The sequence below is a fragment of the Dipodomys spectabilis genome, unplaced genomic scaffold (genome assembly GCF_019054845.1).
Source record: "Dipodomys spectabilis isolate Male_0828 unplaced genomic scaffold, ASM1905484v1 ptg000038l, whole genome shotgun sequence".
Taxonomy (NCBI): domain Eukaryota; kingdom Metazoa; phylum Chordata; class Mammalia; order Rodentia; family Heteromyidae; genus Dipodomys; species Dipodomys spectabilis.
Window position 1 is genome coordinate 1,226,456 of NW_024870715.1, and position 25,916 is coordinate 1,252,371.

At 37.9% G+C, this 25,916-nt stretch overlaps 1 protein-coding gene across 6 annotated transcripts in view; it reads left to right on the top strand.

Annotated features, from left to right (window-relative positions):
• Positions 1-25,916, top strand: part of Strn3 (striatin 3) — a 99,588-nt gene that overhangs the window by 29,699 nt on the left and 43,973 nt on the right. For all 6 annotated transcript variants that reach the window (XR_006147121.1, XR_006147120.1, XM_042677384.1 and 3 more), the window contains exons 2-5: positions 9,767-9,870; positions 11,856-11,929; positions 16,126-16,207; positions 20,724-20,897. Coding sequence is in view for 4 of the 6 variants with exons in the window: in XM_042677384.1 (XP_042533318.1) it covers positions 9,767-9,870; positions 11,856-11,929; positions 16,126-16,207; positions 20,724-20,897 (434 nt within the window). In the remaining 2 variants the exon portion in view is untranslated. The remainder of the gene's footprint in view (positions 1-9,766; positions 9,871-11,855; positions 11,930-16,125; positions 16,208-20,723; positions 20,898-25,916) is intronic.

The window sequence follows — 25,916 nt, forward strand, 5'->3', positions numbered from 1 at the left end:
TTGCCCAGGCTGGTTTTGAATCATGATCCTCATATCTCAGCCTTCTGAGTAGCTAGGATTACAGGCATAAGTCACTGGAACCCTGCTTTCACTGTACTTCTGAGAAAGAGTAATAAATGAACCCATGTGGTCATTATTTTAAGATTATTTTGTAATCTTCATAAAGTATTAAACATCTTTTGAAATTAAAAAGGTTTTAAGAAATCTTAAGAAGGCCTCTGCCCTTCCAACAAGGGCTTTTCCCTCTGATCTTTAAATGCTGTGGAATCTATTATAGTACAGTCATCTTTTCTTTAGTCACCTTCTTTCATTATTAACCTTACTCCAAAGAATTTTATCAGCAGTAAGAATAAAATAATAAAGATTGTGAAGGTATTTAAATTTTTTATTACTTATGATACTCTGAAAAGAATTTCATTCTTTACAAATGTATATAAACAACAATAAAATAGCAGAGTTCATTTATTCTTAGCTTACACCTAATTTGAATTTCCAGCATGCTGAAGAATTGAAGGATTGGTAAAAGAGAGAGAAATCTACCTCAGTAGAATAAGTGGCAAACCTGAATGAGTAGAAAAATTTTGTTAAATTCTCTCTCTCTCTGTCTCTCTCTCTGACTTGTGTGTGGTGTCTGTGTATGTCTGCCTGCTGTCTCTGTATGCCTGTACCAGGGTTTGAACTTAGAGCTTTGTGCTCTTGCTTGCCTTTTCATTCAGTGCTGGCTAGTGCTCTGCTATTTGAGCCAGACCTCTAGTTCTGGCTTTTTGCTAGTTAGTTGGAGATAAGAATTTCTGGAATTTATATGGTACTAGGCTGGCTTTTAGCCACAGTCTTCAAATCTCATCCTCCTAAGTAGCTAAGATTGCAGGCATGAGCCAGTGGCCTACTAAATTTCAGTATAGAATTTTGATACACAAATGGTTCTATGCAGTTCAGATACTATATGATTTCATTCTTTTACATCTTCAGATTCTGAATTAGTGCTATAATGCCATATTACTGACCACTTTCACTTTTTCACAATTTCTGTGAACTTGTATATGATATTTATAATGGATTTAAAAAATAGTCAAGGTCTGGGAATGTGGCTTAGTGATAGAGTGTTTGCCTAGCATGCACGAAACCCTGAGTTCAATTCCTCAGTACCACATAAATAGAAAAAGCCGTAAGTAGTGCTGTGGCTCAAGTGGTAGAGTACTAGCCGTGAGTAAAAGAAGTTCAGAGACAGTGTCCAGACCCTGAGTTCAAGCCCCTGGACTGGCAAAAAAAAAAAAAAAAGTCGTGTTTTTATTAAAATGTATGTATTAAGATGTGTGTTTTATTAAAATGATTTATTTGCTACCTTACAGGAGTATACTTCTTAAAAAAACAACAAAAAAAAGAAAAACTCATTATGCTTTGAAACAGTATTTCTATCAAAAATGACATTGGCATTTTAGAGGTAATGGTAATATTATAATTCAGTTAACCTTGTTTTAGACAGTGTTGTAAGTAGAGACATAAGAAATAAGATACCAAGGGAAGTGCTAATGGCTCATGCCTGTAACCCTAACTACACAGGATGCTGAGATCTGAGGACTGCAGTTCAAAGCCAGCTCTCACAGGAAAGTCTCTAACTATCAAAGAGCCAGAAGTAGAGCTGTGGCTCAAGTGGTGGAACTCTAGCCTTGAACTTTTGAAAAAGCTCAGGGATAGTGCCCAGGCTTTGAGTTCAAGCCCCAGAAATGGCACAAAAAAAAGGTGTGTGTGTTTGTGGGGGGGTGCTCTGTGGCTCATGGCTTGGTGCTGGTGGCTCATGCCTGTAATCATAGCTACTTGAGAGGCTGAGAGCTGAAGATTGGGGTTCCAAACCAGCCTGGGCCGGGAAGTCCATGAGACTCTCATCTCCAGTTTACCAAAACATCCAGTGAGGCTGGATCAAGTGGAAGAGCGCTAGCCTTATGCAAAAAGGCAGAGGGGCAGCACCCAAGCCCTTGAGTTCAAGCCCCAGGACCAGAAGGAAGAGAGGGAGAGGAAGGAAAGAAAGAAGGAAGTTCTAGGCTTTTGCAAGCAGTTTTTTGTTTATCTTTCTTGAAATAACAAAACTTTGAATAATAATCCTGATCAGTTGGAAACTGATACTGGTATTACTAGATGACTGATTGCTTCAATATACTGAATTATGGTGTGTGTGTGTGTGTGTGTGTGTGTGTGTGTGTGTCTGTGTGTGTGTGTGTGTGTGCGTGCGCGCGCGCGCTCCCTGGTGAAGTTGATTAAGTTTGGAGTCCTTTTTTATAAAATTTTTTTATATGCCTTGTCATTATGTCACCTTAGTATCCTAAAATTATTTACAACTGAATCTTGGTGCTTCAGATTCACATGTATAATTTTATTGACCACTAAGGGAAGGACGATATTAACTTTTCTTGATTTTTAAATTAGTTCCCTTGTTATCAGCTGTTGTAACTTAAATTTGCCTCTAAGTTGCTCCCAAACCTATTTGAGAGTTTACTTTTTTTATTTCTTGAGTACTACAGTTTGCTATTTAATGGTATTGTTGCTTTGAATTCTACAATAGGTGTTTAAGTGTCTTAAAATCATTACAACAATTCATCTATGTGTAGTGCTAGCTTTTGTTTAGATAATTTAAGTAAAATCTTGCAATAGAATAAATTAAGTGAAGTGATTTATTTCTATTCAGTAAAAAACGATTATTTTAGAAAGGGAATTAACAATGCTGAAAGTTGTACACTGGTGACCTCTAGTGGTCCTAGTTAAAAATTGTCTGCCATCAAATAAATACCAGTCAGTTCTTTTGTGTTAATCATATGCTTCTTGTTGAGTAAATTCAGTTGATATGTAAAATAGTGCCAAGTTTACTTATTCAAAGTAAAAAGATGCTTTGAAAATAAACAATAAAATTTATTGAATATAAATGGAATATCAACTGAAATTGGATAGGTAGAAAAAAGTTTATTTTTGCTTTTACAGTGTTTTTAGGAGTGAACTTCAAGTTAACCACATACTTTGATAATCTTGATATTAATGTGACTAAATACATAAAGAATAATTGACTGGGTTCATTTAAAAAGTGATTTTTTGAGTGTTTTTAAAGAAGTTCTTGCCGAGGATGTACCTCATTGGTACAACATTTTAACTAGTATATGTAAGGCTTTGGTTTCCATTCTCAGCACCGAGGTATCTTTATTGCAGTAATCATACATTCTATGTAGACCTCTTTTCTCCTTTTAAATTCATGACAAAAATATACTTCTTAAATCTTAACACCCCATTCCCCCTGGACTTAAAAAAATCCTTTAACATTATGCAATGTGATTTATAGAGAAAAATATAGTAGATCAGTTTGGGTAGTAATGACATTTTAGTAATTTAGTTTTACAGTCTATAGTCAGGGCTATGATTTGTAAATTTCACTGAAGTTTTGTAAGTTTCATTATACTGATCTTTCAAATCCTTGCTTGTTAGTTCCTAAATATCTTACCATTTTGATACCGTTGTAAATGGAATTGTTTTCTAACTTTTCAAGCTGTTCATTTTTTTTTCTGCTTATGTGGTGCTGAGGAATCAAACCCAGGGCCTCGAGCATGCAAGGCAAGTGCTCTACCACTGAGCCACCTCCCAGCCCTGTTCATTGTTAATGTATAGAAAAACAACTGGTTTTTGTGTTGATCTATATATATATATATATATATATATATATATATATATATATATCTCCTGTTATTTGAGTTCATTTATTCTTAATGTACTGTTGTGGAATTTTTTTTGAGGGGAGGGAGGGTCAGTCTTGGGGCTTCAACTCAGGGCCTGGGCACTGTCCCTAAGCTTCTTTTACTCACGGTTAGCACTCTTATCACTTGAGCCACAGTACTGCTTCTGGCTTTTTCTGTTTATGAGTTATTTAGGAATGGAACCCAGGGCTTCATGTATGCTAGGCAAGCACTCTACCTCTAAGCCACATTTTCAGCCCTGTTGTGGAATCTTGAGGCTTTGTATAATGTTAAATCTAAAAAGAGGTGTTTTACTTCGTACTTTAAAATTTGGTTGCCTTTTTATTTTCCTTGCCTCATATTGGATCAGTTACATGTTTGCTGAATGTTGTTTTTCTCATAAAGAATATTGAGGGGCTGGGAAGGTGGCTCAGTGGTAGAGCGCTTGCCTTGCATGCTCAAGGCCCTGGGTTCGATTCCTCAGCACCACATAAGAAAAAAGCCGGAAGTGGCGCTGTGGCTCAAGTGGTAGAGCGCTAGCCTTGAGCTGAAGAGCTGAGGGACAGTGCCCAAGCCCAGAGTTCAGGCCCCACGACCGGACCCCCCCCAAAAAAAAGAATATTGAACTTTGTCTAATAATGCCTTATCTGCATCAGTCAGAATGATTTTCTGTTTTTCTCCTTTCTTAATGTGTCACATTGATCAGTTAAGTTAAACCATATCTGAATTACAGAAATAAATCTCACTTGGTCAGGATGTATAATCACCCTCCCCCCCCTTATTTTTGGTGTTAGCTTGGAGGCTTGAACTCAGGGTCTGGGCACTCTAGCTCAAGGCTAGAGCTCTACGATTTGAGTCACACCTCTTCTTCCAGCTTTTTTGGAAAGGAATAGTTAAATTAGAAATAAAGATTTCACAGATTTTTCTGCTTGGACTAGCTTCTAACATCAACCCTCAGATCTTAGCCTCAACTAGCTATGATTATGGGTGAGCCATTGATGCTAGCATATTATAGTAATCTTTTTGATATTTTGTTAAATTCATTTTGTTAAGATTGTGTGTGTGTGAGTGTGCGCACGCGCATGTGTGTGTCTCTGGAATGTGTTGTAGCCTTGAACTCTTTTAATTAGCGTATATTAGTCATATGGGGAGGGGGAGGATTACTTTGGGACATTTCAACACACACAAGTGCTGAACTTTTTACTTTTAATTTTTTATACCATTGTAAATATGGTTTTAAAATTAATGTGTTAAATTGTGTATTTGCAGAAATGAATGCTATAAGCAGTGCATTCTGATCTGTAAGAGTAACAGAAAATTTAGATGCCAGTAATACTGGCTGCTCAAGTGTCTGAGATAGGAGGATTGCAGTTCCATGCCAGCTCATGCAGGAAAATTTGTGAGATTCTTATCTCTAATTAACTACCAAAAAGGCAGAAGTGGAGCTTGGTTCAAATATTAGAGCTCTAGGCTTCAGCATAAAAACTGCAGGGACATCATTTGGGCTCCAGAACTTAAGCCCCAGGACCCACACATTTTAGAAAAGGAAAGAAGGAAAACTAACTGGAAAGTCATTGTCAGTGATCCTTTTGTAAAGGCTAAGTCTTTAGTCATTGTTAGGACTATCAGGTATGAAATAAGCCTTTTCGCTTAGAATTCTTTCTGAATACTTAGTGATACTAGGTCATAAAGTCAGTTCCAGCCCTTGTGGCTTCTCCTTCATCTTCCCTTTCTTAATGTATTTCCAACTTAAGCTATGTTCTTTTGAAGGTATTTTAATAGGTTCTCATCTTCAACTTGACCTATATTCTCATGAATCACCTATTTTCAGTAACTGCTTTGGGACTCATGCCTTTTTGTGTGGTTTGTGCTTAGTCTAATTTGCCACATTCTCTTAAGTAGAGATGATTAGAAATAGAAAACTGCAAAATAAAGATGAGCTTTCACAATAGTATAAGAATCTAATAGAAAGTATTATGGTACAGTCCTTTATTTATCTACCTCTTAGAAGACATTTTGTAATTTTTCTCAATCAGAAAACCAATGATTACCTCTTAGCAATATTAAAGGAAATTTCTTTCAGATTTTTCCACTAATAATAAGTTTTAGGACACTTACAGGACTGAATAATCATAAGATTTGAAGATAAGGATTATTTAATGCTTGTATAGAATATAATTTTGTGCTTTTAGTTATTATTTTTAATGCCTGTCGTGGGGCTTGAACTCGGCTTTGGGTGCTGTGCCTTAGCTTTTGTGCTCAAGGCTACTAGCACTCTACCACTTGAAATAGCTTCAGTCCAGTTTTTTGCTGGTTAATTGGAGATAAGAGTCTCTTGGGCTGCTCTGCCCTGGCTGGCTTGGAATCACAATCCACAGATCTCAGCCTCCAGAGTTAACTACGATTGTAGGTGTGAGCCAACAGTGTCTGGCTATTATAATTTTTTGTTGTTATTGGTCTTGGGGCTTGAACTCAGCTGGGCACTGTCCTTGAGCTTTTTCACTCAAGGTCAGCACTCTTACAACTTTGAACCACAGTGCTACTTCTGGTTTTCTGGTGGTTAATTGGAGATCTCACGCATACCTATGGCTTTGAATTGTGATCCTCAGATCTCAGTCTCAGAGTAACTAGGATTATAGCCGTATCCATCAGCACCTGGCTTACTAAATTTTTTTTAAAGCCGAGTCAGGCTCTACAAGAGAAAACTCAGAATCTTTCTTGAAAAATGCGTAATGAAGATGCCATTTTAAGTGTGTGTGCGTGTGTGTGTGCTTGTGTGTGTGTGCGTGTGCTTGTGTGTGTGTGTGTGTGTGCGCGTGTGAGCGCACGTACGTGCTAGTCCTGTGACTTATATTCAGCGCCTGGGAGTTGTCCCTAAACTTTTGTGCTCAAAGCTAGCACTCTACCACTTGAGCCACAGCTCTGTTTCCAGTATTTTGGTGGTTAATTGGAGATAGTGCTGCTGCTCTTCTCTTTAGAGATGTTAGACACTTAGGTTCTAAAACATTTTTTAAAAAATACTGTATACTGCTCTCAAGATTGAACTCTAAGGTTTTTGTTAGGTAAGTTCTCTCTCTACTACTGAACTGAACTCTGAGGTGCTGAATGTTTACCTTTTCTTTTAGGATCCCCCCCTCCCCCCCATGGGGCTTGAATTTAGGTAGGGCCCAGGCACTGTTCCTGAGCTTTTTTGCTCAAGGCTAGCACTTTATTACTTTGAACCACAGTGCCACTTCAAGGTTTCTGGTAGTTCATTGGAGGTAAGAGTCTCACAGACTTACCTGCCTAGGCTGGCTTCAAACTGCAATCTTCAGATCTCAGCCTCTTGAGTAGGCATGAGCCACCAGAACCCAGCACACCTTTCCTTCCTTCCTTCCTTCCTTCCTTCCTTCCTTCCTTCCTTCCTTCCTTCCTTCCTTCTCTTTTCTTTTCTTTTCTTTTCTTTCGGTTGTGGGGCTTGAAACTCTGGGCCTGGGTGCTGTCTCTGAGCTCTTCAGCTTAAGGCTAGCACTCTACCACTTGAGCCACTGTGCCACTTCTGGTGGTTTTGGAGGTTAAGAGTCTCGTGGAGTTTCCTGCCGAGTTGGCTTTGAACTGCTATCCTCAGATCTCAACTTTCTTAGTAGCTAAGATTACAGGCATGAGCCACCAGGGTCCAGCAGACCTTTCATAGGAATTTTTTTTTTTTTTTGGTCGGTCGTAGGGCTTGAACTCTGGGCTTGGGCGCTGTCCCTGAGCTCTTGGCTCAATGCTAGTGCTCTACCACTTGAACCACAGTGCCACTTCCAGCCTTTTCTGTTTATGTGGTGCTGAGGAATCGAACCCAGAACCTCATACATGGGAGGTAAGTGCTCTACCGCTACCGTCCCAGCCCCTTCATAGGAATTTTTTTTAGGATAATAGAGAACAATCTTTTCTTGCTTTTTGCTTTTTTTGGTATGGGGGTTTGAACTTTGGGTTTAGCACTTGCTAGGCCAGATGTTCTTCCACTTCAGTCACACTTCCCACCCTATAAACCATTTTCATTGAGATTCCCTATGCTATCTTGATATATAATTGCAGTGTACTTCAAAAGTATTCACTTGACATCTTTTCTTTTTGCCTTTCTCCTGTCCTCTCCATCTCCCTGATCAGTTCTGCATGTTCTCTTTCTGTGTGCATATTTTAATGTAGATGTAGTGCATATCTTTCTATAAATATGTATATCCTTTAGCTCTAGCTTCCACAAATGAGCCAAAACACATTATTTTACTTTTTTAACTTAGCTTACTTTGTTCAACATGATAATCTCAATGATACATCTATTTTCTAGAAAATGACATGATTTTGTGGTACTGAGGAATTGAACTCAGGGATTCATGCATGCTAGGCAAGCATGCTAGGCAAGTCTTACTTCCAGCAATTTTTTGATGCATAATTGGAGAAAAGAGTCTCATAGAGTACTGCTTTGAACCATGATCCTCAGATCTCAGCCTCCTCATTAGCTAGGATTATAGACACTGGCACTTGGTGGAAACCAGGTTTTTTCATGGAAATCAACACATCTCAGCCAGCTTAATTCAAATTATTTGATTTTGTTTCATCCATATTCACAGAAGAATTTGTAATTAAATGTTAGTTTACTGGTTGTATATTGTTTTTGGTGGTGCAGAGTTGAATTCCTTCCTACTCAAGTACTCTGCTACTTAAGCCATACCCCTGTCCGTTTTGCTTTAGGCATTTTTCAGATAGGGTCTTGCACTTCTGTCAAAGATAGCCTAAGACTGATACTCCTGCCTATGCTTACTGAGTAGCAAGAATTACAGGCCTTGCCTTCCCACCTCCAGCTTGCTTTTTTGTCCGTCGTGGGGCTTGAACTCTGGGCCTGGGCACTGTCCCTCAGCTCTTCAGTTCAAGGCGAGCGCTCTACCACTTGAGTCAGAGTGCCACTTCCCAGCTTGTCTGAGATAGTCTTGGCAATCTTTTTGTTTTGGCTGACTTCATACCATCTATTTCTGTCGTTTATCTCCTCACTTACTGGGATTACAAGTGTGTACCACTACACCCAGCTTTGGTATCTTTCTCAGTACCAACAGATAGACCTGTGAGTTGTCTTCATAAGAGCCTTCTACCATTTGTGGAAGTTTTGTTGTGAATATGTGTATAATAGGGAATGTCCCCATATTGCTATTAGTCTCACTAGGGTCAGAAAATGGCAAGAGAATTTACTTTTTCTCAAGAGAGAAGGAAATAAAGCAATTGAAAAGAGAAAAAAGATACTTCTTTCATAGTGAAAAAGTGGTAACAGAAAGTAATTAGGTTACAAAAAAAATGGTAACCTAACAAATGAGTTTTTAGTGCTTGTATTAGTACTCTTATTGCTGTCTTAAAGAATTGAAACATGATTTGTAGTAAAGTGGTAGTTTATTAGAGATACAAGTCTCAGGATTTTCCTGCCTGGGTTAGCTTCAAACTGTGATCCTCAGATTTCCTCCTCCTGAGTATTTAGCATTACATGTGTGAGCTACCTGCTCCAGACAGCACATATTTTCAAATATGACAGGAAGAATGCTTTTGAAATAATGCTTCCTCCCCGCCCCCCCATACTGTGGCTTGAATTTAGGACTAGGATATGGTTCCTGGGCTGTTTTGCTCAAGACTAGTGGCTCTACCACTGACGCCCAGCTGTGTTATGCTTTTGAAACCACTAATATCCTATTTTCATCTATTTGTGAATAAATCTCTTTTCTTTATTACTATTATGTTAGAAATTAGGAACGACCAGGTTCATTTCTGGTTAATAGGAAATAGTCTCATGGACTTTTCTGTCCAGGCTTGCTTCTTTGATCATTAGTTCTCACCTTCCTAAATAGCTATGAAGATTATAGGTCTGAGCCACTAGTCCCTGGCAGTTATTTTCATTTTTAAAATGGTCATTATCTAACATATTCTGCCTATTTCTATGAGTTTTAATTCTTACTGTCATGAGTAACTAACTAGAATTCACTATTTTCTCTTTTTTAGTTTCCTGTGTATAATTAAGGAAAAATGAAGTAATGCATCTTTTGTATTTTTAGGCACGGATAGCATTTTTACAAGGTGAAAGAAAAGGTCAGGAGAATTTGAAGAAGGATTTAGTAAGAAGAATAAAGATGTTAGAATATGCATTAAAACAAGAAAGGTATGTATGGGTCATTTTTTCATATAATTGTTACAATATTGTGCTCATGCACAGTTTCTTTGAAGTTTTGATTTTAAATAAAAGATACTTTTATGGGATATATATTTATGGAATATGTATTTATATGTGATATATATGGGAAAAGGCAATTCAAATAGTTAAATTGAAATAATGTTTAGTCTAGAATCTCAGTTTCGGGTTTTTTTTTCCCCTTGATGACTAGGCACTTTAGGAGCTTGAATTCAGGCTTTGGATGCTGTTCTGAGAATTCCCCCTCCCCTCCCCCCCCCAAGTCTGGCACTCAACCACTTGAGCCATCTCTCAACTTCTGACTTTTTTGGTGCTTGATCAGAGGATTTCCCAGCCTTTCTTGATGAGGCTGGCTAGTAGTCACCAGCACCAGTCTAGGAACTTTTTTTTTTTTTTTTGAACTCTGGGTCTGGGGCCTGAACTCAGGGCCTGGGCGCAGTCCCTCCACTTTTCAGCTCAAGGCTAGCGCTCTACCTCTTGAGCAGCCACGGCACCACTTCCAGCTTTTTTTGTTTGTGTGGTACTGAGGAATCGTACCTAGGGCCTCATGCATGCAAGGCAAGCACTACCACTGAGCCACATTCCCCACCTGGAACATTTTTTTTTTTTTTAAAAATCTACTTTTGAAGATATTTTTTTACTTGAACAATTTTCTTTTAAAAAATCATTGTTAAGGTGATGTACAAAGGAGTTACAGTTAAATAATTAAGGTAATGAGTACATTTCTTTTTGAACAGTATTGTCTCCTTCCTCATTTTCTCCCACTTCCCCCTCATCCCTCCCCCTCCAACTAGTAAACTTCATTTCTAGCATAATGTCTAGTGAGTATCACTGTTGGATTGGTTCTCCGTTTGTCCCACCATTTTTGTCATTCCCCAGCCCTTCCCCTAATCTGATAAACTTGATATTCAAGACAGGGTACAGAATATACAGGTACAGAAATACAAAACAGTGGCATCAAGGAATAACCCAAAGGAGGAAAAAAAGAAAGAAAAAAGAAATAACAGCAAACACTTAAAAAAAAGCTCAGGGCTGGGAAGGTGGCTCAGTGGTAGAGCGCTTGCCTTGCATGCATAAGGCCCTGGGTTCAATTCTTCAGTGCCACATAAGCAGAAAAAAATAAGCTGGAAGTGGCCCTGTGGCTCAAGTGGTAGAGCGCTAGTCTTGAGCTGAAGAGCTGAGGGACAGAGTTCAGGCCCACAACCAACCAAAAAAAAAAAAAAGAGCTATTGTGATCCTCTGCTAGGAATATCTTAACATATTCTAGTTGGGCATTTTTCTTTCCTTTTTTTCGTCGGTCGGGGGCCTAGGCGCTGTCCCTCAGCTCTTCAGCTCTAGTCTAGTGCTCTGCCACTTGAGCTACAGTGCCACTTCCAGTTTTCTGGTAGTTTATTGGAGATAACAGTTTCATGGACTTTCCTGCCCCAGGATCCTCAGATCTCAGCCTCCTGAGTAGCTAGGATTACAGGCGTGAGCCACCGGCACCCAGCTGCATTTTTCTTTTTGTGGTATTATTGTTAATATTAAGGTGTTTTACCAGAGGGGTTACCATTTCATAAGTCACGTAGTGAATAATTTTTTGTTTTTGGGCAGTGTCACCCATTCCTTCGTTTTACCCCAGTTTTCCTCTTCCATCCCTGCCTACAAATTACATAGGTTATTTTCTCCACAGTGTATGAAAGCATGATTATATTTATTTATCCTTCCTCCTTCCTTTTCTGTATCTCTCCTTTTGCCCCCTAAAAGAAAAAAAATAAACACAAAGACCAATGTTGCCAAGAATAACAACAAAACACCATGTTTCCATTTGCTGGAGTTCATGTTTTTCATTGCTCCTAACAAGTAAACTTTTAAGATGCTTGTGTTATTCTTTGTTATTGGATTGATATTTGTATTCTCTTACCTGTAGAAAAGGAAATAATTACTCTTTTACCAATTTACTATTAAATTTTCAGGGCAAAATATCATAAATTAAAATATGGCACAGAACTGAATCAAGGCGATTTGAAAATGCCAACCTTTGAATCAGGTAACGTGATTCTTCTGTCACTTCTGTTTTAAGCTCATTTCTGTGTAACAGACTTATTCTTCGTCATCTTTTTGCTTTGATGGCTTTAGATAAATAATTGAATATTATAAACAGTCCTAAAATTTTGGAAAAATATTAAATGCATAAAATAGTACTTTAATGTACATCAGTTTTAAAATCCTATTTCCCTGCATTTAGATCAATATAAAAACCATGGGTATGTTTTTTGGTAATAATTAGAATGAGAAGATACTAAATTATTTTTCTACCTGTAGGTAATTTTCATTTATTATATGAACTTAATTTTTTTATTATTTAAAAAGTCCTTTTTTTACCTGGAGTTGTAACTAAGTCATTTTAGTCCTAATATATTAGAAATTTTACTAGATTTGTAAACTGTAGTGGAGGCCCATATGTTAAAGAGAAGGTTAAAGAAAACTATTTTCAACTGGCCTTGCTGTTTACTAACTGGGGACTGTGAGGATAGTGTCTGTAAATGGAGAGGACCAGATATAGAAAAGAGCTAACAATTTAATGTTAATTTTAGGACTCCAGGTGATTTTAGTTTGAGGAATCTAAAATAATTTTTAACTCTATAGGAGTTGAGAATGTTAATAGCAATTTCTAATTTTCATTAAAAAATTTGAGCTGCCTTTATTGATGGCAGTTGCAATGTCATACTTCATTAATATTCTGATATTGTTGTTTTTTCTCTTTTTTTTGTCGGTCATGGGGCTTGAACGCTGGGCCTGGGCGCTATCCCTCATCTCTTCAGCTCAAGGCTAGCGCTCTACCACTTGAGCCACAGTGCCATTTCTGGCTTTTTTCTGTTTATGTGGTGCTGAGGAATTGAATCCAGGGCCTCGTGCATGCGAGGCAAGCACTCTACCACTGAGCCAACTTCCCAGCCCCTGTAATACATTTTTAACTAATGTGATGCTGAATAAGATAATGTGTCTAAGCATTTTTTTCTTTATAAACAATAACTATATAAAAAATAACTATATAAAAAATAACTATATAAAAAATCAGGAACATATAGTTTTTCTTATTTCTCAAGAACCGTTAAGTCAACCATTGAAAATGTGTTCAACATTATATATGAAGAATCCACTAATAATTATCTTTAAGTGACTTAGTTTATCATATTTGAAGCTTGAATTACACACACACACACACACACACACACACACGTGCTTGTGGTGGGGTGGCACAGGAGTTTGGACTCTGGGCTTTAGTGCCATGCAAACTTTCTACCGGGCCTTAGCTTCAAAGCAGGATCCTGAGTTACAGGAATGAAGTACCATATACTACTAATATATACATTTTTTTATGTCTAGTCAGATTGAAGCTTATACTGTTCTTGAATGCTAGCTAAGCACAAAAATGGCTTTTATTTGGATGTATTATTTGTTGTTCTGTAGCTTTTTTCTGTACTTAATAAAAAATCAAAGCATATAGTATGGCAATAAAACTTATTATGAATTTGTTTAGTGTGGTATATAGTTAATTTAAAAAATCTAGTTCATTGTTTGTGTATGTACTAAGTACTTAGGATTTGGCAGAAATGTACCACATATACCATAATATATATTGTGAAGTTGATTGTTTTAAAAATCTCTTCCATTTTACTTTTAGCAGCAGAATCATTTATCTTCTAGTTACAATTGAGAGAGCATGGTAGTTTTTTGATGTTAGGGCCACTGGTTAGTAAAACTTATTCCAACTCTAGAAAGCAAAGTGTGACCTCCTTGGAAAACAAAGAATAAATGATAGAAAATAGAGCTGTGTTTACTACCATTATCCTGTTCTAGTCAGAAGTAGTATTGACTTCACCAGGAAAAATTGGAATGATTCAGAGACTTTTCTTTTGTTCATTTTCTTTCCAGTGTTTTTAGAATATTCATGAAACAAGCAAAATACATTTTAGAACTTAGAAGCTATGCCTCTGTTGGTCATTGTTAAAATGTATTTTGACAACATCTTAAAAAACTGTAATAGGGAAGAAAAGCATCTAATTTTAGTATGAGTGAATTGATTATATTAATAGGTATATATTTTAATGGAATATTATATAATTATTTTGTGGTAGTGGAGGTGAAGATAAAAACCAGGGCCTCTTGCATGCCAGTTAAGTGTTCTACTATTAATACATACCTCCAACTCAGTGTAATCACTTCTTTTTTTTTTTTTTGTCCGGTTGTGGGGCCTGAACTTTTGCTGGGTGCCAGTATCTCACACCTGTAGTTTTAGCTACTAAGGAGATTGAGATGTGGAGCATCGTGGTTTTGAGACCAGCTCAGGCAAAAAAAGTTTGATAGACTCCATTTCTATAATAACCAGAGAAAAGCAGGCCTAGGAGCATGGCCTAGCAAGTATGAGATCCTGAGTTCAAACCCTAGTACTGCCAAAAATAAAACAAAGCCATGTACTTTTCCAGTGATGATTATGTATTATTTTAAATTAAATGAAATGTTATGAATAGAAAAATAAGTAGGAAAATTATTAGAATGAAGTATTTCTACAAGTCAGAGAATTGCTTGTATATAGAGGATGAATAAAATATCAGGAAATTGTTAGTGTTGGGAGAAATAATGTCTGTAGATTATTTTAAATACTACTAATACACTCAAAGTGACTAAGGAAAGTATAGGAGCTTAGTAACTGAACCGTTCTTTTTGTTGTTGTTGTCTGAGGATTGAACCTATGGCCTTGCACATGCTGTGGTCAAGCCACTAGCTATTGACCTCTGCCCCCTGCCTAACTATCCATTCTTAACAGTTCTCAAGGTTGTGTGAAGCTTGAATTTCTAAGCTCATCTCTTCTCCATTTCTCTTCTTTGTGTTAATAGAAATTTATGAGAAAACATTACTATTTAGTGTCCAAAGTAGTTTTAAATTTTACTCTTTATTAAATGTGTTAAAGGTTGTAATTTCTAAAAATTTGCATTTTTTCAATGCCAGGATTGACCTTAGGGCTTTACACATGGTCCTAAAGCATGCTGAACTTAAACTTAAAAAAAAAAAAAAAAAAAAATATATATATATATATATATATATATATATACATATACCTTGTTCTTTTAGAATAAAGTAACGACTATTTGCCTATTACAAAACCTTTTTCTGAATTGGGTATGATGACACATTCCTGTAATGCCAGCAATTGAGAGACTGAGATGGGTGGATTGTTAGTTTGAGGCCAGCCTGGCTTATCATAGTAAGATCATATCTAAAAACAGAATGATTTTCTCGTTTAACTTTCTATTTTAAAAATGAAATTAGTGGGCTGGGGGTGTGGATAAAATGATAGAACAGGGAGGCCCTGGGTTTAACTCTAACTACAAAAAGAGACAATAAATTATCTAGAAAAAGTCTTGAGTTGTACATTTAAGGTTTAATGATAGAAATTCAGAGTTATTCGGTATTGTTACATATATCCAGTAATACCGGTCCTTGGGTTTGAAGTCGGGGCTTGGTGCTGTCCCTGAGCTTTTTGGCCAAGGATAGCACTCTGTCATTTGAGTCATAGCTCCACTTTTGTTTTTTATTATTTGTTTTGTTTTTTTATTTTTTGGCCAGTCCTGGGCCTTGAACTCAGGGCACTCTACCACTTGAGCCACAGTGTCACTTCCAGCTTTTTCTGTGTTATGTGGTACTGAGGAATCGAATCCAGGGCTTCATACATGCTAGGCAAGCACTGTACCACTAAGCTACCAGCCTTGTCACTTCTGGGTTTTTGGTGGTTAGTTGGAAATAAGCGTCTGACTGACTTTCCTGCCCTAGCTAGGCTTCAGTCTGTGAGCCTCAGATCTCAGCTTCTTGAGTACCTGGGATTCCAAGTGTGAGCCAGTAGTACCTGGAGCTTTTTAATTTAAAGGACTTTGACATTGCAGAATTCTTATAGCCAAAAAAATAATAATTTATATCCAAGTCTGGGCTTTTGACTTTTGAATTCTCTAGAGTAATAAAAGTACATTTGGGTTTTCTCAATTTTGAGGTGGATAATTAACTTACCTCAGTGAGTTGAACTACTGTAGCAAGCATTAAAAATGGGTGACCCATAATAACTCTTAAGTGAATTTTTTATCCTGTATAAAAATATTTAAGTATATTTATTTGGAGTTTATTCCTAGGACACTTTGGTACTCTTTTCAAGAGTTGAAATGTGTATAAAACTTCATTCTTTATTTTCAGAAGAAACCAAAGACACCGAGGCCCCCCCAGCACCTCAGAATAGCCAGTTAACATGGAAACAGGGCAGGCAGCTGCTAAGACAGTGAGTAATGGTTTATTTTAGTGCTCTTCAATAATAAAATAGTGACAACAGTGCTTGTATTGAGTCAATTTGCAAGCAAAACCATCATTTAATAATAGTGATGCCACGTATGGGCTTTCATATTGCTGCTTTTCTCTTTTGAAAATACTTGGACCTTGTTTAAAGTTTATTTCCTCTGAGCTTCGGATGTTTGAAAAACATTTTATTGTGGGATAGAGTGTCTAAAAGATTTGTATGCCTTGAAGTTTAGAACAAAACAGTATACTGTTCATTGTTCTAGACCTATTCAACTATGTTACCACGAAAGTTGTATTTGGTTTCTCTTAAGTCAAGATGTGACTGTTTAAGGAATAAATTGAACTGGATATCTGAAAATTTTCAGAGGTGACTTGCCAAATTATTTTTTTGAATAAACTTTTGAGGAAGCTGATATTATATGAATTCATTGTTATATTGAAAATACTTCATCAGATCCTATTTATTGTCTTTCTCTAGTTTTTCTTTTCCTTATAGTTAATAAAAATCTGGTACATGTGGATACCTACTAATATCCTGGGTAACACATAAAAGTTCTCAACCATCTCGATTCCAAACATCTTCACTTTTACTAACCATGTCACCCAGAACTATGTTACCTTGGAGTATTCTATAATCTGTCATAATCTTTAGATCCTTGATCATTTTCTTTTCTTTTTATCTCCTCTACACATAGTTGCTTTACATCTTTTTCTTCTGCTCCAGCTTAGATCTCATGGTTCGTGATTTGCCTTTTCCTAGTGCCCACTGGTCACCCCTTTGCCACCAGTCATTTTATTATACTTAGCTATAAAACCCCAGCCCGAGTTTTGTCTTACTACTATATTTACTTTCATTTCTAATTAATTTCTAGTCTAATTAACTTCTGCTTTTTACTTGTGTTGGTGAAAAATCACAGAATATCATGATTGGTATTGTCATGGTTTTCTGTCCCCACATTGCAGAGAGCCTTTTCCCATCATCCTGTTCAGTTCCCATTCTGTTGCCCTCAGTGGATACACTATAAACTTGCACAGTGAGTCCATTCTCCTTTGCTTTCAGTAGAGCACTTAAGATTCTCCACTGAAAATAAAGCTTTCATCTTTCTGAAAATGAATTTAAACTTTTATTCTATCAGTTCTTATACTATTATAAGTAACAAAAACGTGAACAAAAGAACATTTTTGGAAGCCAACTGGATAAAGAGAGCTAGAGAAAACTGATCAACTTAGTGTCAAGAAGTCAGGTAGCTCAGAGGACCTTTTAGAGTGTGAAAATAATCCAGGATATAATCTTATTCTTTGGTTTCTGCTCATCTCTTTTTAGCTTTGTTCTGTTTTTCTGTAGGGGGAAAAAGAAACCCACCAAAAATCAATTTCTGAGGCAGATTCAGAATTGGTCTGAGTTGACCAAATAACTACTTGTGAATTTTTACCTAGGCTATAGAGGACCTTTAAAGGTCATTAAAACCAAAGGTTAGAGAGTAGTGAGGAGTGTTGTTCCTGAAGTGGAATGCATTGTTTAGAAGACAGCTGTATTAAAATCTTCTGTACAGTATTGCATAAATATTTAACCTTATTACCTGGATAGGTGCTTTGTCTCTTGGCCTTTCTTTTTACCTGTGACTTCATAGCCAAACTCCTTTTATAATTTTTTTATTGTGAGAATACAGTACAGAGGAATTACAATTACATGGGCAAGATAACGAGTTCATAGCCAAACTTCTAAGAGTAGTTTCTGTGGTCCTTTATCTTCATAGTTTTCCTTCTTGTTCATAGCTGCTTTTTTTGTTTTTGTAGGTGTTTCATTTATTTTTCTTCTTCTTTCTCTGATACTGGGGCTGGAGTTGAGGGGCTCCCACTCATTCAGCTTTTCAATCACAGCTGGTGCTCTTATCACTTGAATCATCAGGAGCAAAGTTGTGCTGGTATTGGAGATTCAACTCAGCACTCTGTGCTCTAGCTTAGCTTTTCTATTCTAGGCTGACTTGAGCCTTACCTGTACTTCCCATAGCTGTTTTAAGTTTTTCATTTGACATTTTACTGAAACTTCTCTCATAGCATGTTCTAGATACCCTTTTGAATTCATATTTGACCTCTTGAACTATTAGACCTTTTTTTTGGTGGAAGTACTGGAGTTTGACCTCAGGGATTTGTATTTGCTAGCCTTGGCCAGCAAATTTTACCATTTAAGCTACGCTTCCCTTCCTTGATATCACTCTTTGCTGTTATTTCCTTTCTCCTAATTTTTTTTTTCTTTTGTCCGTCATGGGGCCTGAATTCTGGGCCTGAGCACTGTCCCTCACCTCTTCAGCTCAAGGCTTGCTTTCTACCACTTGAGCCACAATCCCATTTCCTCCCCTAATTTTTTTAAGTACTTTGATTTTCTTTGAGTTTTTCATTGTCTTCTTTTCCTTATAAATTGCATTTGCATTGCTTTCTCTTCTTGGGCTTGTTATGTAGGTGAACACATTTAAAAATCCATAGAAAATATTATTAGTTACTTTTGCATAGGTATGGCCAAAATCCATGTTAGAAACCAAATAAAAGGAGGAAAGATTTATTTTAGCTCAGAGTTCTGGGATATTTAGTCCGTGGTCACTTGGATCCAGGTTTCTGTGTTGAGACAGAACATGAGACTGGAAGCATGTGGATAAGGAGACTCAGAGACTCTACCTCAGGCTGGTTAGCCAGGAAGACAGACATTAAGAGGTCAGAGATAAGATACTCTCAAGGAGCAAGAATCCATTTTCTCTATCTAGGTCTCACCTCCTGAAATTTCCTGAAACTTCACTATTAATAGTATTACCATCTGGGAACCAGAGCCCTCAAGACATAAGCCATTGGAGGTGGGGGACAAATGCAAACTGTATGCATTTTTTCAAAGTATGACAACCATCAAAGACTACTGATCTAAATCTGTATATCCAATCCAGTCTCTTCTGAATTTTATTACTAGACCTTTTTGTTTGTTTGTTTTTAGTTACACTGGTGTTTCCACATCTACCAGCCCCCTTTTTATCTTGGTTATTTTTTTGGGGGGGGGGGGGTCCGGTCATGGGCCTGAACTCTGGGCCTGGGCACTGTCCCTCAGCTCTTCAGCTCAAGGCTAGCACTCTACCACTTGAGCCACAGTGCCACTTCCGGCTTTTTTTTTCCTTTTTGCCTATGTGGTGCTGAGGAATGGAACGCAGGGCCTCAGGCATGCAAGGCAAGTGCTCTACCACTGAGCCACCTTCCCAGCCCCATATCTTGGTTATTTTTGAGGTAGGGTCTCACTTGATGCCCACTTAATTAGCCTTGGCTATAATTCTTCTCGTCACAGGTGAAAGGACTGGGCCCTGCATCCAGTCATTGTGCTTTCCCTGTAGCTTCAGTATGAGGCATGTGCCACTGCACATAGGCATTGGTGTTGAGGTGGACTCTTGTGAGTGTGTGTGTGTGAGTGTGTGTGTGTGTGTGTGTGTGTGTGTGTGTGTGTGTGTGTGTGTGTGTGTGTGTGTGCGTGCTTTGTTCTCCAAGCTCCCGGGATTCACATATTCTTCTGAGTTTTTGGACCTATCTTATGTATATGTGTAATAACACTATCACTTGACTTTTCTAAGAAGACACCATATACTTTGTCTGTAGATACTCACTCTAATCAATTTGATTATCTTATTCTCCATTTTAGTGAATGGAACAGTTACTTATACATCCAAGTTAGAAACATGAGAATTATCTGGAATCCTTGATATATATCAACTTTAATTTTACTGTCATTATTTGTGCATCAAGTCAAAAAGGTTTTATGCTTACTTTTCTGATGTTTGTTCTCTCTATTTTCATGCATGCTTTAATAGCGTCCTAACCAATTTCCCTATTTTTCCACTTTCACCTAAGATTCTTTTGTTTCTGTTAGTAGTGTTTAAGGTTTCTCTTTACATATTTCATTAGCTTTTTAAATACGTGAATATACAAAGTCATTCAAAACTTAATTATATGTCATTATCTGTCCTCTTTTTCTCTAGTCCCATCTGGATCCTGGGTTATCCTGGTTTAGATAAGCAGAAAGCTTGAAAAGCACAGAATTAGAGAAATGTTATGAAATCTGAGATCTCAGAAGAAGAATTAGATTATCTTATCAATCTCTGGTTAAGAACTTAGCACATCACTGTTCTGATCTTCGGTTCTATTTATTTTTTACTACTATTTGGACTGAAAAGTGTGCATGTATATACATATGTATTTACATACATATATACATACATAATGTGAAAAACTTTAAGGTCCTAGGTTTTGAGGTAATTGGCCTTTAATCAATGTTAGTCATCCTATATGTTTTCTTAAATTGTAGTTTGTATTGCTCTTTTAGTACAGAAGCAAGTCTGTAGAGAAGAAAGATACTGAGAAAAGAAAAAATGTAATTTGTAGGATTATGGATTTTTTTTCTAAAAATCCTATGGTAAAATTTTATGACTGGGAAGTGTTAACAGTTCACTGTCTTTAATTTTCTCTTATAGGTATCTTCAGGAAGTAGGTTACACAGATACTATATTAGATGTCCGGTCTCAACGGGTAAGGTCATTACTTGGACTATCTAATTCAGAACCAAATGGATCAGTAGAAACAAAGAATTTAGAACAAATCTTGAATGGTGGTGAATCTCCTAAGCAAAAAGGACAAGAAATCAAAAGGTATGATTTGCATTTGTATGTTAACAGTGCTTAAATAAAGGACTTTATAAATTTCTGCAACTACTTGTTGCTACTATTCCTTTTTCCCTCTCTTTTTTTTTCCCCCCTTTGGTGCCATTCCTGAGCCTCAAACTCAGACCTGGGTTCTGTCCCTTAGCTTTTTTGCTCGAAGGTGGCACTCTACCACTTAATTTTTTTTTTTTTTTTTAACTTTTTTTTGGGGTCCGGTCGTGGGCCGGAACTCTGGGCCTGGGCGCTGTCCCTCAGCTCTTCAGCTCAAGGCTAGCGCTCTACCACTTGAGCCACAATGCCACTTCTGCCACTTCTGGCTTTTTTTTTCCTGCTTATGTGGTGCTGAGGAATCGAACCCAGGGCCTCATGCATGCAAGGCAAGCGCTCTACCACTGAGCCACCTTCCCAGCTCCTCTACCACTTACTTACTTACTTACTTACTTACTTACTTACTTACTTACTTACTTATTTATTTATTTATTTATTTATTTATTTATTTATTTATTTATTTATTTATGTCAGTCGTGGGGCCTGAACTGTGGTCCTGGGCACTGTCCGTCAGCTCTTCAGCTCAAGGCTAGTACTCTACCGCTTGAGCCACAGCACCACTTGTGCCTTTTTCTGCTTATAAAGTGCTGAGGAATTGAACTCAGGGCTTCATGCCTCCTAGGCAAGTGCTCTACCACTAAGCCACATTCCCAGCCCCTGAATTTTCCTCCTTGATTCAGTCTATGTGACATAATTTCATCTGTCTCTTCGTCCGTCAATTTATGCTGGTCCTGGGGCTTGAACTTGGCCTAGATCTGTCCCTGAGCTTCTTTGTGCTCAAGGCTAGTGCTTTATCACTTGAACCACAGCACCACTTCCAGCCTTTTCTGAGTTTTTTTTTTTTTTTTTTTTTTTTTGTCAGTCGTAGGGCCTGAACTCTGGGCCTGGGCACTGTCCCTCAGCCCTTCAGATCAAGGATAGTGCTCTGCCACTTGAGCCACAACACCGCTTCTGGCCTTTTCTGCTTATGTGGTGCTGAGGAATCGAACCCAGGGCCTCCTGCATTTGAGGCAAGCATAATACCTCTGAGCCACCTTCCCAGCCCCATTCTACCTCTTGAACTACAACTCCACTTTGAGTGTTTTAGGGATTTATTAGAGATAAATATTTTCATTGACTTTCCTACCAGAGCTAACTTTGAACCTCAGTCTTCAGATCTCAGCCTCCTGAGTAACTTAGGAGTATAGGTATGAGGTACTGGCATCAAGCTCTGTAACAGTTTTTAAGCAAGCAGAATTCAGATTTAAAGACCCGCAGGGCGTTGGTGGCTCACGCCTATAATCCTAACTACTCAGAAGGCTGAGATAGGAGGCGCAGTTCAAAGCCAGCCCTGGCAGGAAAGTCCTGAGACTCTTACCACCATTAAACCACTCGAAAACTGGAAGTGGCCCTAGGGCTTAAGCGGTAGAGCGCTTGCCTTGAGCTGAAGAGTGCAGGGACAGCGCCAAAGCCCAGAGTTCAAGCCCCACGACCGACAAAAAAAATAAATGCCTCTAAAGACTCCACCCACCCAAATTTGAGCAAATAAATTGAGTACTTAGGTTCTTTTTTTTTTTTTTTAATTTTTATTTTTTGTGAACATACTGTACAGAAGGGTTACAATTACATGGGCAAGATAATGAGTACATTTCTTTTTTTTTGTTTTTTGTTTTTTTTTTTTTTGTTTGGTCGGTCGTGGGGCTTGAACTCTGGGCCTGGGCATTGTCCCTCAGCTCTTCAGCTCAAGGCGAGCGCTCTACCACTTGAGCTACAGCGCCACTTCCAGATGAGTACATTTCTTATCAAGCATTGCAGCCTCCTCCTTTGTTTACCCTTCTTAGGTTCTTTTAAAGTTTATAAGTTTTGTGTCAGAGAATGGTTCTAACTCTGAAACAGGTATAGAATTAAAATGCAGATTTGAGATGGATTTTATGTAATTCATAGGTACTTCAACTGCTAGAGTACTTTTAATATGTTGTAATTCTTTCCTACCACTAAAATAAACTGTTTCTTTAGACAGACTGAAAATAACAAAGTGTTGTTTAGCTCTTGGGTTCAGAATGCTACCAGTTTATGCTTTATTTAATGAATAAATGAACCAACCAGTGAACAAACAAACAGAAAAACCAACTAGCTGGGTGCCAGTGGCTCATACTTGTAATATTAACTACCCAGAAAGCTGATAATTGGAGAATCAAGGTTTAAGGTCACTTCAAGCCAAAAAAAATTGCTAGACTCCCATCTTCAAAGCAGCCAGCAAAAAGCCTGGCTAGAACATCACTCATTTGGTAGAGTGTCAGCCAGAAAAGCAAACAAGCCAAGCAAAATTTGGGAAGAATTAGAGGACAGTTCTCTTAGATTTTGTAATTGGGAAAAGTCATGCTGCTTCTTAGTAATGTTTTGATTTGACTTTGAACCTTCAGTTGTCATTCTTACATTTTACTCTATTTAGAATCTCGGGGTTGGGCTGGGAAGGTGGCTCAGTGGTAGAGAGCTTGCCTTGCATGCAGAAGGCCCTGGGTTCGATTCCTCAGCACCATATAAGCAAAAAGAAAAAAGCCGGAAGTGGCGCTGTGGCTCAAGTGGTAGAGCGCTCGCCTTGAGCTGAAGAGCTGAGGGACAGCACCCAGGCCCAGAGTTCAGGCCCCAAGACCGGGTCCAAAAGAAAAAAAAGAATCTCGGGGTTACATTTTTGATATTCCTCTAGGAAATGCACTGAGTCTTTTGCTTTCAAACCTCATTTTATTTGATTTTTTAATTTAATTTATTTTATCTTATTGTGTGATTTGAACTCAGGGCCTGGGTGCTGTCAGTGAGCTCTTTTATGCCCAAGAGTAGCACTCTACCACTTGGAGCCACAGCACCATTTCTGGTTTTCTGGTGGTTAATTGGAGATATCAATCTCATGCACTTTCCTGCCTAGGCTAGATTCACCGTGATCCTCGGATTTCAGCCTCTTTAGTAGCTAGAGATTGCAGGCTTCACTGGTGCTCAGCTAAGTCCAATTTAATTTGATCCAAAGGACTTACATGCTTCAATTTTTCACAATAACAAAAAGTAGATAAGTCAGTAACCAACATCTCCCCACCCCTCAAAAATGAGATCAGAAACAACTATGTTTAAAACTTTGCCACTCGTGTTTTTTAAATTTTTTTATTGAGATTAAGTGATTACATAAATTTCATATATTTCACAGTAGGATAGTGATGCGTAAAGTCACACACATATTTTAACCTTCACGAGGCGCATTGTCATGATCATGATCTATAAAGCTTATGGGCTTTACAAACTTTGACACTACAGCTATTTTTTCCAAATCAGGTGATATGTACATTTCTTTCCTTTTGCTTAGTGTAAGCTGTTCCCCCTTCTCTCTCATTCCCTCCCGCCTATTGCTGCCCTTGAGTTGCTTAGTTCACTCTCATCAATGTCCAGTGCAGGTGATGGGCCCCTCTGCTGTATTTTTTCCTGTTTCCCTCTGATTCTGTGTCCTTCTCCTTTCTTCCCTCACATGTGCACATGTATATACCATATATGGGGGTCAAGGACATGGTGTCATCTAAAGATGATATGACAGCCGGGCACTGGTGGTTCACGCCTGTAATCCTAGCTACTGAGGAGGCTGAGATCTGAGGATCATGGTTCAAAGCCAGCCCAGGCAGAAAAGTCCGTGAGACTCTTATCTCCAATTAATCATTAGAAAACCGGAAATGGTGCTGTGACTCAAGCGGTAGAGCGCTTGCCTTGAGATGAAGAGCGCAGGGATAACACCCAAGCCCAGAGTTCAAGCCCCACGACTGACCAAAAAAAAAAAAAGATATGACAAATTAAGAAGAGGTCCTTTGTTTCTTGAGTCCTGTTAACTTTGTCATATGTCCTTACATTTAGATCATGTGCCGTTTGTCAAACTCTCTGATCTTGGCTTACCTCACTCAACATGATTTGTTCTAATTCCATCCATTTCTCTGCACATGCCATTATTTTGTCCTTTTTAATGGCTACATAATATTCCATTGTATTAGGTACCACAGTTTTTGGATCCATTCATCTGTAGTAGGGCATCTGGATTGTTTCTGTATCTAGCTATTGTGAACAATGCAGCAATGAACATGGAGGTGCTGGTGTCCTTGTATCCTGGTTCCTGTTGTTCAGGGTAGATGTCTAAGAGTGGTATGGCAGGGTTATAGGGAGGGTCTATGTTAGGGTCTATGTTTAGCTTTCTGAGGAATCTCCAAACTGCTTTCCAGAGTGGTTATATTAGTGTATATTCTCACCAGCAATGCAATAGGGTTCCTCTTTCTCTGCATCCCTGCCAGCATTTGTTGTTGACTGGATTTAGTATATTTAGTGTTCTAAAGGCAGGTTTCAGGTAGTTCAACGATGATTATGGTAATAACCCCATCTACTCTCATACATACACGTTGATTTCAATGGTTTTTTAAAAATAAATTTTAAAAAATAAATTTGTTACTTTGAGAATAATGAATGCAGTGCATTTTCAACATTATTGCCACAGACTGATTGCTCAGTCCACATATAAGTAGTAGTTGCCTTCTATGCTGGTATGACTTCTTTGCACTAATTTTCATCAGGGCAGGTTAAGTACAGACTGAATTGTACAAAGTAACATTTACTCATCAGAGTTTACTGATCTCTTCTGTGCCAACTTCCTAGCCTTCTTGGTGAAGCTTTACTGATTTGATTCAAAGTTTCCTGAGGAATCCAATTCATGTCAACATCATTTTGACATGATGTACCCATTTCCACTTTCTATATGGGTTTCTTCTGCTTTTTTACTTTAATTTGAGATAGGGTTTCTCTATTTAGCCTAGACTAGTCTGGAACTAATACTCTTTCTGCCTAAGTACTGGGATTATAAGTGTGGGCCACTACCTGGCCTTGTTTATTCTGTTGCTTTTTTCCTCCCTGTCCTGGGAACTCAAGGCATAAGGGCTGTCTCAGGCTGTTTTGCTCAAGGAT